Source organism: Ixodes scapularis, unplaced genomic scaffold (assembly GCF_016920785.2).
Source record: "Ixodes scapularis isolate PalLabHiFi unplaced genomic scaffold, ASM1692078v2 PGA_scaffold4__175_contigs__length_147842914, whole genome shotgun sequence".
Classification (NCBI taxonomy): Eukaryota; Metazoa; Arthropoda; class Arachnida; order Ixodida; family Ixodidae; genus Ixodes; species Ixodes scapularis.
In genome coordinates, this window is record NW_024609879.1 from 16,472,063 (window position 1) to 16,490,503 (window position 18,441).

General features: G+C 49.0%; 1 protein-coding gene across 1 annotated transcript in view; it reads right to left on the minus strand.

Annotated features, from left to right (window-relative positions):
• LOC8040935 (4-coumarate--CoA ligase 1-like) overlaps positions 1–18,441 on the minus strand; it is a 56,040-nt gene that overhangs the window by 27,976 nt on the left and 9,623 nt on the right. The window contains exons 2-3 of the mRNA XM_040221665.1: positions 18,218–18,419; positions 7,011–7,114 (exon numbers count right to left, since the gene is read on the minus strand). Coding sequence (XP_040077599.1) covers positions 7,011–7,114; positions 18,218–18,419 — 306 coding nt within the window. The remainder of the gene's footprint in view (positions 1–7,010; positions 7,115–18,217; positions 18,420–18,441) is intronic.

Sequence of the window (18,441 nt, forward strand, 5' to 3'; positions counted from 1 at the left end):
TCCGTTGCGAGCGGCGGCAACCCCGATTTCAGCAGTCCCCGTCCGCACGTGCGTGCCATGTCCCTGGTTCTTTTATGCGTTTTTTAAGGCCATCGGCAGCATTGATAGCTCCAAGTGTTCAGAGAATATTTTAGAGTTGCCATTTGGACACCTGCAGTTTGAGTTTTCTTCACTACTTGTGGCCGCCCGATAGGTCTGTGCTTCGCTTGTCTCCCAGGAAGTGACACAACACAACAAGAAGGCAGCGGATGGGTTTACTGTACATCCCGGTTGCCCGTCTTCTAAAGCCGGCAGTCCAGACCCGCCGACCTGAGTTGTCGCCCTGTCATGTTCGGTGCCAGACAGAGGGTGAAGAGGAACAAGAGGATGGCAGGGAAGAAAAAAGAGGATGAGGGGTTCGGGAGAGAGGGCGGCACGCAGGGCTCGGGACAGTCGAAGTCGAATCGCAGACCATCTGGGACGAGCACCATCGACCACTGCCGGGTTTCCCAGGCTCCGAGAGGCGAAACATCGGCCGAGACTCGAGGACACAGCAACGACCTTCGTCGGGGTGCCCAGACCCCGAGAGATACGATTGCGCTTCTTCCAAGCGCTTGAGGCGCCGGTCCGTAAAAGGTCGACTCAGCTGCGCGGAAAGCAACCGGCGACAACAAACGGAACCCTCAAGCCCCGGACTCCGTCCGACTCGCTGACCTTCGGCTACTCAAGTGACTGACTGCTTGACCCGAACGACTGACCGACTGCCCTCCGACACTCTGACCACCCGACCACCTCGCTGACTGTCCGACTGCCTGCTCCCTCAAACAGTCAACGACGTGGGCTTTAAGTAAAACTTTTGTGCTCTAATAACTCTAACGTAATTAGCATTGTACGTATTCTTTTTATTCAATCTCCTTTTGTTGCCCAGTGAAAGCTTATATAACGCATCCAAATTGTCTCCGTGTGATTAGTTAACACCTCTCAATCACAACCGACATGACAGCCCGTCGTTCAGAGCTCACAGTCGAGCCCGTGTCCAGGTCTGCGGATCATCCTTCCCACGCCAGTGCTGCGTAGGCTAGCGGTGTTACAGATTGGAAAGAATTTGAGGCTCACGAGAAAACGAGAAGAAAGAAAAAGTTTGGAGTCACGAGCGGAACGAGGCGAACGACAAAAGCTGATCGAGACACTTCTCCGTAGTGATGTATATTCGATTGATTTATTAGTGTAAATGCACTTTGTGTTTTGTTTTTACATTAGTTGCCTGATTTAAATACGACGTCCACACGACCTCTTCGATTTTGAGACATTATGGTGCCGAACCTCGGGATCGAGAACGATTGAGGTGAGCGGATTTTTCACCTTTGTGGAACACCTGCCTGGAACGCTGTTTCTTAGAGCTGTGTGGGAGATCGTCAAACATTGAACGTCTCAAGGCAAAACGTAGAGTGAAGCGGTCGCAAAGCACGAAAATTATCCACGAGGCGACAGCGGGATGGAGACAGCGGACCTGGCATCGCTGACTGCCTGGCTAGAGAGGCTGAAGGCCAATAACAGGGCACTTCAAGAGTTAAACGTGGAGATAGAAGATCATGTATCGGAACAAGACCTCGTCGCAGAACACACTACGGTCACGGAGTACGACGACGAGGCCATCCGAATGATGGCGCTGTTGGACTGCAAGGCAGGCTCACTGAGACGTAAAGAACAACAGGTACGGGCCACCCAGATCACCACATCCGCGACAGCATCTGCGACTGCCACTACAGACCTGGGAAGAACTCGCACCAACATGACTAGCGGCGTGAAGCTTCCCAAGTTACGACTTTAAACTTTCAACAGCGAGGTCAGCGCGTGGCAGAGCTTTTGGGAGCAGTTCGGTCGTGCTATCCACAAAAACGATAGCATTCCACGATCGGACAATTTTCAGTACCTGTGCAACCATGTCACCGGACCAGCGGCGGCGGCCATCGCTGGGCTCCAGGCAACTGAGGCCTGCTACGACGATGCCATTGAAATCCTGACACTGCGCTTCGGTGATAAACGAAGGATTGAGCAAAATCATCTGGCGAAGCTCCGAGCACTGCCTCCTGTTGCCTCCGCAGAAGACACGAAAGGCCTCCAAAAGATGTACGATCACGTTCAGACGAACATCCGCGGTCTGACGGGGTTGGCGTTTGATCGGCAACGTACTGCACGGTGATGTCCGATATCCACCGCAAGGCCTTGCAGAGCGAAGTCGTCGTAAATTATCACCGGCAGCAGGCAAGCAACACTGCCTACAGGTCGTCGGGAGAAACGCAAAACAGTCCGACTTCACTGACTTCACCTGCGGCGCCGGACACCGGACAGGCTGTCAACGAACCACCTTCCACCCGGAGCGCTTAAAGGCCACCCTATTTCGCCGATGCCGAATATGAGCTCGCCGATATTCTAAGCTTCCTTCGGATTGAGGTTGAGAGTAGGGAGAGAGCTGGAGTAGTAGAAGAACGGCAAGAGACGCAGAAAAAAGGGACTAAAAGACCGAGAATGCCAGCATCTTCTGTGCCATATGCAAATATCACAAGCCCCTGCTTCTTTTGCCGGTCCACAAAGCACGCAACAGAAGTATGTACTGGCGACCTCACGTTGGAAGTGAAGAGAAGGAGGCTGGCGGAAGAAAACCGGCTGCTTCAGATGCACAATCGGAGGGCACCGGGCGAAAGAGTGTCGGCGGAAGGTGACATGCGCGTCGTGCTCCGTTCGACATGCCACATTCATGTGCGACCAGAACTGGAAACCTAACGCGAAGAAATCGGATAGAGGGGCCTCTGCAACAAGCATCCAGAACGCAATCTCCGACAGTGCTGATGTCCCATTGGATTCCGAAGTGTTTCTTCAAACGTTCCGAGCCTGGGCTGAGGAAGGCAACCAAAGACTTTACGTGCGAGCCATTATCGATGGAGATGCGTCATCGAGGCCGTCGAGGAACCCTTCATCTGTAAGGACGTTGTGCAGGTATCCGTCGTCCACGACCGGTACCTGCATACGACGGGTACCTGTTGCGAGTGAACGGCGACCAAGTGCAGCATTGCAAGGAAAGTCAGAAGCTGGTAGCTATAAGCACCATCTTTGGCTGGACCTTTCAAGGCCCACTGTCAAACCACAGCTCTCTCAAAGAAAGCGCTAGCAGTATGGTATGCGTGCTAAGAACAGAATGACCCACAAACGAGGACGTCGGAGACATCCTGCGGCGTTTTTGGGAGCTAGGGAGCATCGGCATTTATGAACAGACCTCCAACAATATGGAAGAACAAAACGAAATGCTGAACGAGTTCAACCGAACAATACGGAAAGTGAAGGGACGGTACGAAGTGGGTCTACCGTTCAGGGTGGGCGCGAGAGAACTGAAGGATAACCACACGCTGGGCATTGAAACTTCTTGAGAGTTAGAAGAAGGGATTGTCACGCGACGAGTCTTTCGCAAAAGGTTACGACAACGTCATTTGCAGCTACATCACCTCAGGACACGCAGAAAAGGTTCCAACGAGCCCATTTTGCGCAGAGTTGACAAACCCAAGGATTTATTATATGCCCCATCAGCCCGTAATTAGGAATGAATCCGAGACCACCAGGCTGAGAGTCGTCTTCGACGCTTCTTCTCATCTCCTAGGAGCTGCCTCAGTTAACGAACACCTGAAAAAGGGGCCGAATTTGAACGCTGATCTGGTCGGAATCTTGGTGCGCTTCCGTCAACATCCAATTGCCCTAACAGCCGACATAGAAGATTCGTTTCTACAGGTCAGCGTTCGACCTGAAGATCGAGACGTCCTAAGCTTCCTGTGGTTTCAAAAAGATTCGTCGTTAGCAAGCTCAGAACCAACCGTTGAAGCGTGGAGGATGACGAGAGTGCCCATTGGGACATCGTCCAGCCCCTTTCTACTAACCGCCACTCTTACGCATAATCTGAGCAACGTCAATGGAGAATTGAGATCCACTACGGAACTGATTCAACGGGGATTCTACGTCGCGACCTCCTGATCGGAGCCCCCACCATCGAAGAAGCGGCGCGAATACAGGAGTAAGCCAACCAGATTTTAGAAGATGCAGGAATGAGACTCCGAAAATGGTCTACCAACGCGACAGAACTGCAAAGATCGTTTGATGAAGCTGCATCAACGTCCGCACTCTCTGAGCCGAGAGCTGTACTTGGACTGCTTTGGCGACGTGATGCTGACAGGCTGGCCATTCCAGTGGAGAGGATCCTGAACTTCGTCACGTTCAGCGGGACGACGAAGCGCTATGTACTCCGTGCATCAGCTAGGGTTTTCGACCCGTTGGGACTCCTTGCTCCGTTCGTTATACGAATCAAGGCTTTGTTTCAGCGGATCTGGGAATGAGGAATTGGTTGGGACGACGATTTAACGGACGACCTACTGGTGCAATGGCGTCGATGGTGCGCAGAACTTCCACAATTAGAAGAGGTAGCGATTCCCCGCTGCATCATGAAGACTCCAATAGAAGTCATATGTCCTTTCCAACTACACATTTTCTGTGACGCAAGTCCGGTGGCCTATGGCACTTTTGCCTCCCTGAGAGCTGAAAGAGAAGATGGGAGTGTAGAGGCGAACTTGATATTTTCGAAATCACGTGTGGTGCCCATAACGCGGATAACACTACCTCTACTAGAACTAATGACTGCAGTGATTGGAAGACGGATGGGCCAGTATCTTGGAGATATCATGAACATTAAAGAGACATTTTACTGGACAGATAGCGCTATCACACTTCACTGGATCCACGGGTCAGCAACTCAGTGGAAGCCCTTTGTGGCAAATCGGGTGGCAGAGCTCCAATCTGGAGGGTCAGCTTCTACATAGAAGCATTGCCCCGGACAAGAAAATCCGGCAGATTTGATAACACGGGGAATATCTTGGAAACTCTAAAAGGCATGAAAATGTGGTGGAAGGGTCCAAAGTGGCTTGGTAAAATCGAAAACGTGTGCCCGAACTTCGTCATGGGCGACGACGCTCCAGTAGCAGTTATTGCAGAGGAGGGATAGCTGGAACATCACGTATTGCAGACTGCAACGGAGGGGATTGCACCTCTATTGGAACTTGAACGGTACGGGGTGTTGGAACGGATTCTCAGGATTACTGCATGGATTATGCGGTTTGTAAAGAACTGCCGAACGCAGCGAAACCAAAGTGAGGGCCCACTAGCGTCCGAAGAACTTGAACGAGCCGAGACTTGGCGGATCGCACGAACGCAACAGCAAGCTTTTACACAAGAATTGAACGATCTAAAAGCAGATAAGAATCTGGAAAGGCGATCCAGCATAGTCTTGCTCGCCCCCTTCATTAACCCAATCGAATATTAGGGTGGGGGGACGACTGCAACAATTAAACGAAACAATCGAGGTCAAGTACCCGCTTTTGCTACCTCCCGATCACCGCTTCACTGAGTTATTGGTATGAGACTGCCATCGTTGAACACTGCACGGCGGACTTCAGGACACCTTAACCCAAGTCTGAGAGCGGTTCTGGATACCGCGAGCAAGAAAGCTGGCCAAGACGGTCATCAACAAATGTAATGGTTGTCGGTTGGCCCGACTCAAGCCGGCTAACGCACCGACCGCACCATTGCCGCAGGATCGGATTACCCAAGCGAATCCTTTTGAGGTGGCCGGGATAGACCTTGCCGGTCCACTGATGGTAAAGACTGCACCATCAGATGAAAAGTCGTACTATGCGCTTTTCACATGTGCGGTGACGAGAGCCATACACCTAGAGCTTGTCTCCGACCTATGGACAGAGGCGTTCATCATGGCCTTCCAGCGCTTTACTGCTCGACGGGGCTTACCCAGCTTCGTTTACTCAGAGAATGTCCTCACCTTCAAGAGGGCAGCAAAGGGCTTATGCGGCGTATGGGACGTGCTCACGAACCGACGCTTCCAGGACCACTGCTCACAGCATCGGATAAAGTGGAAGTTTATCGCCGTGAGAGCAGCCTGGTGGGGCGGGATTTGTAAAAGGATGGTCCAGACAGTGAAGCGTAGTCTACGGAACATACTAGGAAGAAATAAGTTTAGTTTCTAAGAACTAACAACCATGCTTCACAAGGTGGAAGCCGTCGTGAATTCTCGACCTTTGGCTCCTGCTCACGACGCTCCACACGAGCAGGATGCTTTAGCGCCTGCGCACTTCTTGTTGGACAGGCGTCTGACGCCTTTCCCCTCAGTCAACGTTGAAACTATACCAGGTTCTGCGAGAGGGGACATCATCAGACGTTGGCTACACAGGCAGCAACTGCTGGACCAACTCTGGCGGAGATTGCAAATGCTTCACTAAGGGGAATACATTCCGCTCCCCTTATTTGCATTAGACAGAACCTGCGCCGAGTCCAGCCCTGACGGAGGGGAGGTCCTCGCCAGTCCACGCGCATGTGCACCTCGATGTTCGCGGCGGCCGAGACGGTGTCGTCTCCGATTCCACCTAAAGGCCTTCCATGTTTCAAATGCAGCGCAAGGTGCGTCGATGCACGAGGCGCGTGCAACGTGCAACCATTGGGAAGATCATGGCGGCACAGCGCAGCAAAGTATTTGGCGCAGCACTGAGCTAGATTTTAGAAGCCATGTTCTTCCTAGAAGTGGCACGCGGCACGTGTCTCGAGCATTTCCACAACAATGAATTTGATAAGTAGACCGACCATCGTCATCATCATCATCATCATTTACCGCCCGATAGCCGAGACCTCCCCGACGATAGATGGCTCTCGCCAAGGCTAGAAAGCCTGTCCACGTCGAAGCTATTGTATTTGAGAGGAGTGGAATGTATTCCCCCTTGTAAAGTAGTTGGTATTTGGTTCATAGAAAGCAGTCTTCCTCTCTCCGTAGCTTCGGCAGCAACTAGTGAGATACAGCAAAGTCACATGCCTCTCTCCGGCGCGCTAATTGGCTCACTGGAACCATATCCTTCATCATTTTCCAAGTGGCGGGGACACAAAGTGTGCTCTCCCCTTTTCGGTCGCTGCGGTGGTGAATGTGCGCCTACCTTCACGTCCAGCTTGTTACGGAAGTTGCTGAATCGTTTAGCTTCACTGGCTGTGGTGAGGATGTGGCTGACATTGCTGTCTCGAATCCTGTAAAGAAGATCATCTGAAACGAAAAAAAGAGGGCAAATGAATGATAATAGGCTGCAGTGGTCGTGTCCACTTTATAAGTCGCATTTCGAAATCGTCCCAGCGGGGGTTGCAAAGCTCGATGACAAAATCCTGGGGATTGCATTGTTGACAACGCCAACAATGCTTGGGTACCACTAATGTCAAATGCTGGTATAAAGCAAGAAACATTTTCACCCAATGACCGTGTGGGTCATAGGAATCGATGGCCGTTTGAAGGGACGGCATAAAAGTGTTTTAACGCATCGCGCTAAACTTTACTACAGAGGTGCCTGAAGTTGGTGGAAGCTTTCGCTCAAATTGTGGAAAGATTGGCTTACGTGGGTAAATCAAGAAGAAAACACTATATTTTCCCAATATTTTGCATGAACACTAAGAAAAACAATCTGTGTTACTGTATGGCGCTTATTTGGCCCAAATGAAGTTAAGAATACGTAAGCCAATTCTATTTTCTTTCAATTTCAGGAAAATTTTGATTCGTAGTAAACGCAAGAACAGACCGGAACAATTTTCTGGTTATTTTGAGATACAAGGCTTGGCTATCATTTTTCTATAGACAAAACCAGATTTTTTTCAATTCTTTCTTTTGACTCCGGAGGTTTTATGTATTCAGACCCTCAATGAATGCACCAGCTTCGAACGCCTCTGTAGTGAATCCTAGCGCGCTATGCTAAGAAGCCAATTTATCCGGTTCCTTGCAACCGCCATCGATCCATTTGATCCACGCGTTTGTTTGCTCGGCTCTTCAAACGCGGCGCGTACAGTGAACACGAGCGCTGTGTGAGCATTCGATTTCGGCTCGCGACAATCAATGCCTCGGTGGACACTCGGTTAGTTTCTCGCGTCCAACCACTGCAATGACGAGAATAGCCGAATTCTAACAATGCTTGGAGCTCAGCACGCGTTTTCATCTTTGCCGACCCAAGTGCGTGGCTATGATTAGCGTTAGGGTGACATAGGATAGACACCAGGCCACGTGGCTGCTTGTTCTGGCTCGGAGTTGAGGGGATAAATGACGCTCATATTTCTCGAATTTACTTGCAGACTGCCATTGTAAGAAGCAAAAAATAAGGCAAGTTTATTCTTTTATTAAAGTTGGGAAGTGATTCAAGTAGTATTTAGCGAAAGTAGAAAAATGGTTTTATGGCCCCTTTAAGTCTTATAAAAAATCACGTTGACTTTTTTGAAAATTAACATCAAAAATAAAACATTCAGCCTTTCCAATCTGGTGAAGAAGGAAGAGCAGCGGAGCTGTAGCTTCTGTTCTCGACGGTGACTTTGCAGGCGAGCGATATTATCTTCTTTCGCTAAGGAATCTGAAGCGTTCGACGCAGTGGAACTTAAGCCGATAGCGGCCTCGCGGCGGTTGCGGAACCATTCGCGCTGCTGCGCACGTCGCCGCTCGTTCCGCTCCCGTTCTTCTTCCTGATGATGATGATGATGATTTTATGGCTGTTCCCTTTGAAGCAATCGCGTGCCGGGCTGGGACGACTTCAGCTGTCGAAACCAACCGCCTATCAGAGCAGTCGTATAGACAGTCTCGGTTTTGTCACTGCGGAAAGTCACACGGCTCAGCAGCATGTCGTTATGCTAATATGACATGCCACAACTGCAAAAAGGTTGGCCACCTCTCAGCGGTCTGCACAGCAAGATCCTATGACGAGTCAAGCAGCGTGAAGAAAGATGGGAAAGCTGCGCGAGACTATCAGAACTCGCCAGGACGACGGTCGAAAAAGGCGCCATCGGCGGTTACAGTTCACAGCCTCGACGACCCCAACGATCAGGACAGTGACGATGATCCCCCAACGTACAACATGTGGCAACTGAAAGCATCTCAGGTTCCTCCAATTAATATAACGGTCATTATTCAAGGCAAACCAGTTGACATGGAACTCGACACTGGGGCAGGCGTCTCCGTAATGGAAGAAAGGCGTTTACGAGAATTGTTGCCGGATGTGAAGGTTATCCCATCCAATGTCGTTCTTAGTGGGTACTCAGGAGAGTTGACACCGGTTCAAGGTTGCGCCGAGATCCTGGTGAAGTACAACGGTCGAGAAGCTCTTCTTCCTCTGTTCGTCGTTGGCGGAACTTCCCCAACTCTGCTGGGACGAAACTGGATACACGCTCTGGGTCTACCTCTTGCTGACGTCGTAAATCTACATAATACATCAACAGAGGGTCTTTTCAGCAAATTTCCAGGTGTTTTCTGGTGGGCCGGGTCTGCTGAAGAACGTGGAAGCCAAGATTTGCGTGCCAGACGGATCAAGACCCCAGTTCTTCAAGCCACGACCAGTCCCCTTTTCATTGCAAGATCTGGTCACTCAAGAGCTTCAACGGCTTGAACGGGAAGGAATTTTGAAGCAAGTCAGGACTTCTGACTAAGCAGCCCCGATTGTCCCGGTACTAAAAAGAGATGGTCGAGTGCGAATCTGTGGAGACTTTAAGGTCACCATAAACGCAGCAGCCCAGGTGGAAACGTACCCGATACCGAGAGTCGAAGAGCTCTGGACTAAGCTCTCCGGAGGCATCAAGTTCTCTAAGTTGGACCTCAAAGATGCTTACCAGCAGGTAGTACTCTCTCCGGCCTCAAGGAAGTACGTCACTATCAATACCCACAAAGGATTGTTTGAGTACACAAGGCTACCTTTTGGTGTTTCATCAGCGCCAGCAATTTTCCGGCGAGAAATGGAAAACCTGCTTTGTGACCTCAGGCACGTTGTCGTCTTTTTTGATGACATCTTAGTAACTGGAGTGGATGACTCGGACCACATGAGAAATCTCGAAAAAGTACTTCAGCGGCTAACAAATGCAGGATTGAAGCTGAAGTTTGAAAAGTGCGAGTTTTTTGCATCAAAGGTAGAGTATTTGGGACACCTGATCGACCACACAAGTCTTCACCCTTCGCCAAGTAAAGTGGAAGCAATTGTAAAGGCACCAACTCCAAAAGACACAAAGCAACTACAAAGTTTTTTGGGCCTGCTTAATTTTTACAGAAGATTTCTACCCAATTTGTCAAGTGTCCTGGAGCCGTTACATCGGCTGCTGGGAAAAAGATCACGCTGGGAGTGGTCAGGAGAGCAACAATGCGCGTTCAAGCGAAGCAAAGAGCTGGTTACTTCTGTTGGTGTCTTTGCACATTACGACCCCACGAAGCACCTTGTGCTAAGCTGCGACGCTTCACCCTACGGAATTGGAGCTGTACTGGCGCACAGGAGTTCCATGGGCGAGGAGAAGCCTATTGCGTTCGCATCACGTCGTCTCATGGCAGCAGAACAGAACTACAGCCAGCTGGACAAAGAGGCTCTTGCACTCATGTTTGGAATAACAATATTTCACCAATATCTCTGGGGTCGACCTTTTGAGGCAGTCACTGACCACAAGCCCCTGCTGGGACTATTAGGCGCTGACAAAGGCATTCCCCCACAGTGTTCACCAAGAATTCAAAGGTGGGCCTTGAAACTAGCTAGCTACAGCTACGCATTGGTCTATCGTCCTGGAAAAACTCTTGGTCATGCTGATGCGCTGAGTCGCCTACCACTGGTGACTAAGAAATTCACAGTGCCAAAGCCCGCAGATGTTTTCATGTTGGAACGTGACTACAAATTTCTCTCCCCAGAAGCTATTGCGACAGCTACGGGACGAGATCCGGTGTTGTCGAAAATACGTGAGGTGCTATTGGCCGGTTCAACTTTTCCCGCTACACCAGAGTGGCAACCCTACGGTACAAAAACGCAGGAGCTCAGCGTGCAAGACAATTGCGTGCTATGGGGTACGAGAGTAGTAGTTCCGAAAATCCTAAGAGGAAGTGTGCTGGATCTCCTGCGTGAGGGACACCCAGGAATCACCAAAATGAAGACAGTGGCAAGAAGTCACGTTTGGTGGTATGGCATTGACGAAGACATTAAGGTCAAGGTCAACAGCTGTTCTGTGTATCAGGAACACCAGCGAGCACCACAACCAGTGGCAACGACACCTTGGCCCTTTTCCGAAAAAGCTTGGTCACGCCTTCATATAGATTTCGGGGGACCATTTCAAGGACGATATTTCTTAATCCTCGTAGATGCTTATTCCAAGTGGCTCGAGGTGATGGTCGCTCCCTCACCTTCGGCTTAGGCAACGGTGAATTGTCTTCGATCAATATTTGCCACGCACGGATTGCCTGACCTGATCGTGAGTGACAACGGACCAGCCTTCACAAGTGCTGTATTTCAGGAATTCCTGAAGAGGAACGGAATTCCTGGTATGAGGATCCCCCCATATCACCCGGCATCTAACGGGGCTGCGGAGAGAGCAGTTCAAACAATCAAGAACAAACTCAAGAAAGCTTCTTCGGGAGATTTTCAGACAAAGATTTCACGAGCCCTTCTGCAGTATCGCACAACACCTCACGAGATCACTGGACTAACACCTGCGGAGGTCCTAATGGGACGGAAACCTAAAACTGCAATGGACTTGCTGCATCCTGATTTCCGTTCTAAGGTCGTACTAAAACAGGGGTGGCCAGGTTGACCCGGCCTAAGAGCCGCAAACAAAACCACGAAACTTTCAAGAGCCGCATGGAAGAAGAAAGGCAACAAAGGGAGGGAGGGGGGGGGGGGGGACTTTTGTCCACAGCAAAAAACGAAATTCAAACTATTTTCTATCTATCCAAGTCAAAAGCAGTCCAACTGTACGAGTAAGGTAGCAGTAGCACAAGACTACCAAATGGCTACCTGTCTCGATTTAAAACGCGTTCCATTTCTCTTTTTGGGGAAGTGCTCGTGTGACCGGGAGGGAGGCGGGGAAGTGTGTGTGTGTGTGTGGGGGGGGGGGGGGGGGGCAGTGGAGGAAAGCCGCGAGCCGCGCTTTAACAGGCGAAGAGCCGCATGCGGCTCGTGAGCGGCAGCTTGGCCACCCCTGTACTAAAACAACTGAAACAGAAGCAACGTTGTGTTCATGGAGCTAGACGACAGCCACTGCTGCAACCGGGTGACAGCGTTTGGGCATAGAACTTCCGACCAGGACCTGACTTGGATCCCTCCGATGAAAGCTTGCCGCCATCTATGAGCGACGGCGGCACCCAATTGTCTAGTTGCCGCCGTCGCTCATAGATGGCGGTAGCTGTCCAGAGTTCGGTGTCATTTTTTTTTTCTGGAGGACACAATCCTGGAGATCTAGCCTTTGACAGCTCCGCTGTGAAACGTGCTGGTGGTGGTGGTAAGGGAGAGACAGAGAGAAAGGGTCGGTTTAATTAAATAAACAACAAATTCAGATTGGGTTAGTCTAGCCAATAAGCTGACATGTTTTCTCCGAGAAGAAAAAATAAAATTAAAATAATAGACGAAAGGCGCATGGAGACTGAAGAATATAGAAAAAGTGGGTGGGGGGTGAGAGGTACAGAGTTATTCATCACAAAAATACTTCATTATGATTTATAAACTTCGGAACTTGCTGTGCTTGTTAAAGTTGATCTTGTAGACCATCGGCTTGGAGGAAGTTCAGGAATATCCTTTGAAAGGACTTCCTCCGAGCAACTCGCACCAGATGAGAAAATATTTTTTGATGTCTTTTTAACTCTGACGATAGATGTTTTCTTTCTTTCTCAATTTTCTGGCAGTCTTTTAGGATATGATAAATATATTCTGTAACACCGTATGCGTTACAGGTTATATGACGTTTCTTTCAACGAGGAAGTAAGTTTCCTGTGCGTACACTTTCTGTACGTGAACGAAAAAGAGGTGTGGCCTCTGCTCGTAAAAGACTTCCTCTTAGGCACGGTTGGAGAGACGAAGAGCGAGCATGGAAAAATCCCATATGGGGTCATTTATAATGTTATAACATTTCATAATGTCGCCTTGGGTCTTGATGCTAACGGGAAGATTGTGTGCGTTGAAAGCAAGCTGGTCGGCCTTTTCATTTCTATATAATCCGACATGCGCTGGTATCCACTGAAAGGCAGTTGCGATACCGCCTGCTTCTAGTGATTTCGTGACTGATTTGGTGCCATGACTGGTTGTGACGTTTGTCAAGGTTTTCGCAGCTGTTGAAGTGCGGCAGGAGAGTTCGTTAGTATAAGCACTGCCTTTGGAGTCAGTTTGCTTATCACATAAAGGGCTTCTAGAATTGCATGCATTTCAGCTGTTGTTTATGATACCACATCCTCTAGTCGACCGCTCCATTCAAGTTGTAAATTTGGTACATAGAAGGCGAAGCTACTACTTCTGCAGGCGTGGTCGGCAAACAAATCTCTCGAGAAAGGAGGCGTTTGATAGCCATGAGTGGTAAAGTCAGAACACGAGTTTGTTCAGACACCTTTTCGTACTTCATTGATCTTGGTGCTTCTAGGCAAGTACGAATGACCTTGTCAATGTATGCGTCCCAGGGCATGAGTGTCAGCTCATGTTAATCTAATGAAAGGTAGTGAGTTTAATATACGGCTGACAATGAGGGCTGAATGAATTCGTTTCGTAGAGCTTGGCAAGTTTCGCGACGATTGTCTCGCCACTCTACGTTTTGCATTTCTTTCTGTAAGCCTGGATTTTATTATATTAGATGCTAGCGCATGCCCGTTGAGGCGGGAGTTCATTGTGATTCCCAGGAATTCGTGCTGGCGTACATGAAGCAAGGGGACACCTTGAAGAGTCAAAATAATTTTAGTCCTTCTCCGGACTTTCCCAAGAAAAAGTATAAATTCGGTTTTCTCCTGTGAGACCTGTAGACAACAATCGTCTGAATAATTGCTTGATCCCGTAATTACTACTTGGGCGGCGTTTCGAAGACTATCATGTCGATGTGCTGAAACTCAGATGCAAATGTCATCTGCATACTGTGATATACTGATGAGGAGAGTATTCTTGTGGAGAGATGTCGTGAATCTGGGCAGAACTATGCTGAAAAGTATTGACGAGAGAAAGCTTTCTTGTGGTAAACTTTTAGCACCATGGCGAAAAGTACTGAGAAGCGCACCAAGTCGAATTTGGAGCGTTCGGTTTGGGATGAGGTTTTGTAGAAAGGACTGGAATTTTCCCGTGATAGCGATGGCCCTTGTCTTTTTAATAAGAACGGCTAGACTAACATTATCACTGGGTTTGGTAACATCGAAATATACTGCTAATGTCGATCCTTGGTCTTTGTGACTTTGTTAAATTAAACTAAGCAGGTGCTGTCTTGAGAAAAGAGCTCACGTCCGCATCCCATCATCTAGTGTGGTAATAAATGATTCATTTCAAGCCCCCAAGTGAGGCGAGATTGCACCATTTTTTTCCATCAGCGTTATTACACAAGGAGAAAGGTATGTAAAATGGGTCGGTATGACGATTCTGCGTCGCGTGGTTCACCTGGCTTGTAGACTCGAATAACCAAGGCTGCTTTCCTATCATCTGATATATCAGAAGTGTTCCATGTTAAGTAGAGAAGCTGAAGAAGCTCTTGAGGACGTGCATTTAATGTATTTTGCAGCACATGTTTTTATTCCATCCGGTTCAGAAGTGTTTTTTTTTTGCTCTCTTTTAAAGCATTAGTCCTTCCATGTTGAAGGCAGCGTCTGGTGGGGACGAAGTATCCATAGCTTCATACCTCTTGATTGTCTGGTTTTAGATAAAACAAAATGGTCTGCAAATTTTTGTGCAGCTTCTTTTAAACTTTTAAACTTTGTACCCAGACGAACCGTCATCGATGCGTGTGATAGGTGACGATCGCGCTTGCCGATAAAAGAAGCAGCAAGTATTCAAAAATTTGGGTTCCAGGTTTGTTTGAATCAGCTTATGCACAGTTGTCGAACCTGTGCTTGTGTTTTGTTTTCGCGGCATATCGGATCGTTACTGAGTTGCCTGTGTTGAAATAGGCTTTTTGATGCTGAAATATTTTCTGTTGAGTTTTCGCTAGGCCGGTCCTCGCGCTGCGAAACGATTGAATAAGGGAAGTCGGTCCTAGATAGTGGACTGGAGCTTTATCTTGATGGTACCTTGATCTGCGCTAACCAAGACTGCTTCTAATATGGGTTCTGAAGATGTTTCCACGTGTGTTCTAAACGAATTCTAATTGGTAACGCAGCGGGTGAGCTGTTCAGTTCCACGGAATCCATAAGATCAAGAAATATCGGATAGCGATCACTGGCCATCGTATTGAGGTATGTCGTTCAGCCTATGCAAAAGCTTGTGGAATAAGCAGGGATGTCGATGGCGCTATATGTATAAGGAGGCGAAAAATGTCGGACGGTTGTACTTTGCAACAGCAAGGTCGCACACTTTAAAACATTTTGCAAAAGCCCGACTATGACTATCATCTCTGTTTGCTCCCCAAATGCTATGACGTGCATTCCGATTGCCGCGCAGTAAGATTGAATCTTTACAACGGTGACAGATTTTAATGCGAAATAATTAAATGACTCATCGAGAGATCCGGCGTTATCTTAGTGAATCCGGCGTTATGATTACCTGTAGCAGCGATAAACGGCATCTACATTCCCTTGGGCGAAACGGGACCTAAATTTCCATTGGCTGCGACGCGTCTTGTGATTCTGCAGCAACGGCGTCATCGTTGCTAAGGGGCCAGCCGAACTGCTGGCGGCGCAGCGGAAGGGGGCAACGCGGGTATGCGCAGGCCTGATATTCGGCTTAACGTTAGGCCTAACGTTATGCTTTAAGGTCTAACGTCGTCAATCGGTACCCGCAGCAAGGGAGCTGATGATGATGAGAGGACACGTGATTTCAGCACGCTCCGCGCCGAGCTTCGCACTATCGCCGCTGCCTCACCCAGCGGCACAGCAGTCACCAGCGTGCCAAGGGTGCTTTCGGATTCAAAACTCACAAGAAGTGCTTAGGTGTCTCTTTAAAAACTTCTGAAACCTAGATGACATTTTTTTCTAGCGCAGACGTACAGATGCCACGCACAAAATCTGCCCGGCCAACATGACACTCCCGTGTATGTATTCTAAGTCGCTCTTATCAATCTTGTACTGTGGAACAGCGTTTCGAATAAAAAGGGTTGCACTCCCACTTGGGAAGCCATTCACTGCAAGATTTTTCGTAGTGGTAATACCCAGAGATACTGCAGTCAGTAGGACGACCCGCTTCACCTAATGCAAGTATCGTAATTGGGAAATGTTTTAAGTACAAATAAAGCTTTGGATGATGACGTTGAAGTCCAGCACAATTTCACTGCATGACAATTCATAAATGTAGCTGTTTTGGGTTTGGGTGACACTTTGGGGTGTCAACCATGGCACTGGTTTCAGCTGGTTGAAACACCATAATTCTTTGTTGTATGATCTTGAAATTACCTGGTGGGGAGTTGGCAGTGAAGTTGGGTAGCCTAAAAAAGTATTAAACTCACTCAGGCTTTGATCGTCATAGGTTTTTGAGGACGCCTTTTTCCAGTCACGATGTGCCCGTATGATCGCCTTCTCAGTGTCAGAATTTGATGTGGTGGCAGCGTGGGCAGCAGTCAAGGCAGAAAGCTGTCGCCTTCGAGGCACTGAAACCCAGGGCTTAGATTAAGGCACCGCCGACGCACGGTGTGGCATCCTCTCAACGTCGTCGTCTTCCTGTTTTCTGTCTTAATACTAATAATAATAATATTTATTTTGGTTCAGGAGAACCGCGGTGCCACAGAAAGGCGAGTAGCCCATACCAGGAAGGCCTGCGGCGCCGCATCTAAGGACGATGGGATGAGGTTGTGTACAGATGACAGAGAGGTGCTGACGATGTTGAAATGGAGCTTGTCGGCGAGGGTGGCGGGATGATGTTACGGGTGATATGGGTCGTACCCTCTCATCGAATTTCTCCGGCTCTGGTCCTCCTGCCTCGCCGAAAGTTGGTCTTGTGAAGCCACCGGTGCGGCGGGTGGACTTCCGCCGGGCTTCTGTTAGGCTTAACGCGGCTGCCACGAAAAATATTCGTAAGTCCAGTGAACTTGCACTCACCAACGCAAAACCGATACCGATGATGTCTTACTTTAGTCAGTCTCAGCTGAGACGTTGTTCTACCAAGCCGGTCAAGACCAAACTGTCACCGAGACGCCGAGGTTGAACGCTTCTATTTCACGCTTTGAATGTCGTTTCCAATATTCTGACGTCGCGGTCTGCTGATTGTGTAGTGTCGTCGGACTATTTGCTGGCGCACAGCTAGCGCCACCTAGCCTCAAGAAAAATAGGACCTGTAAGGCCAGGCCTAAGACGGGGGCAAAAAAGAAGATGGAGCCAGGGCGCGGGGCCGGTGATGCGCTCGCTGAATAAACAAGCTTGTTACCGTTTGCAATCCAGCTTTGAGTGCCTGCATCACGACGCCTCTACCAAGGCCAAGACACCACAGATTGGTCGACAGTTGTGTAGCACATTTAGATTACGCTGTACCCGCGGGAGGAGTATTCGGCGCTGGCGGCGGCCTTTGCTCCGCCCCACAGGCCAAACTCTCCCATTATACGGCTCTTGGGTTAATATGGTAATCGCGGTCTTTGCCAGTTGTGTCTTAATTCAGTCACAAGTACTTTGACAGTGGCCGTTGGGTGAGCCTCCAACGAGGCTCTTGCTGGCCGGCAACCAGGTAGCCACGGTACACGAGGCTCCCCAAGAAGCTGCCTCTACTCGCGAGAACATGAACTTAGGAGTGGGAAAAACAATTGGTGCTGTGGGAAAAGTTACAAAAAGAACCAAGGAGTGGTTGAGAGAACGAAACGAGTTGGGAAGTATTCGGCGGCAAGGGGACAAAGAAAGAACACACCCAATTTTGGTAAGAAGAAAAGAAGACAGCATGGAAAAGAAGCACACAATCTTTCGTTGTGTGCTTCTTTTTTTCCTTTAGATGTTGCGTGTTTGCGCAGTAAAGTTTGCCTTCATTTATGGGCAAGCTCTTGAAAGTTAAAAACCCCTAAACACTATTTGGTGCGCTCAGCAAGAATGTGAAAAGGTAAAAAATTTCTCGGCACTGATTGACGAATACGGGGCACAATCCCAAGACAGAAAAGTGACCTTCACAGTGTCTCTTTCACGAATCTTGCGTTCGCCTTTTAATTGCCAGATCGAGTAGCCGACAGTCAAAGCAGCGAAGTTTACCTTTGTACGAAATGTTGTTTCGCGGAAGTCACAAACATATTTTCTCCTCACCGTTTGACAAGATCGGATTGGATACCACAGCAACTCCCCCGGCAAAAACGACGCTGTACAAGGCCATCAAGTTTTCCAGGGAATTGTCCACATGTACCAGGACCATCTCTCCTTTTTTAACGCCGTGTCTCTGCAGCCCAGCGGCATATCGCTGGCACATCTTGAGGAGCTCTGCAAAAGTGATCTCTTCGTCGTCCCAAACCTGCAATATGTTTACAATTTAG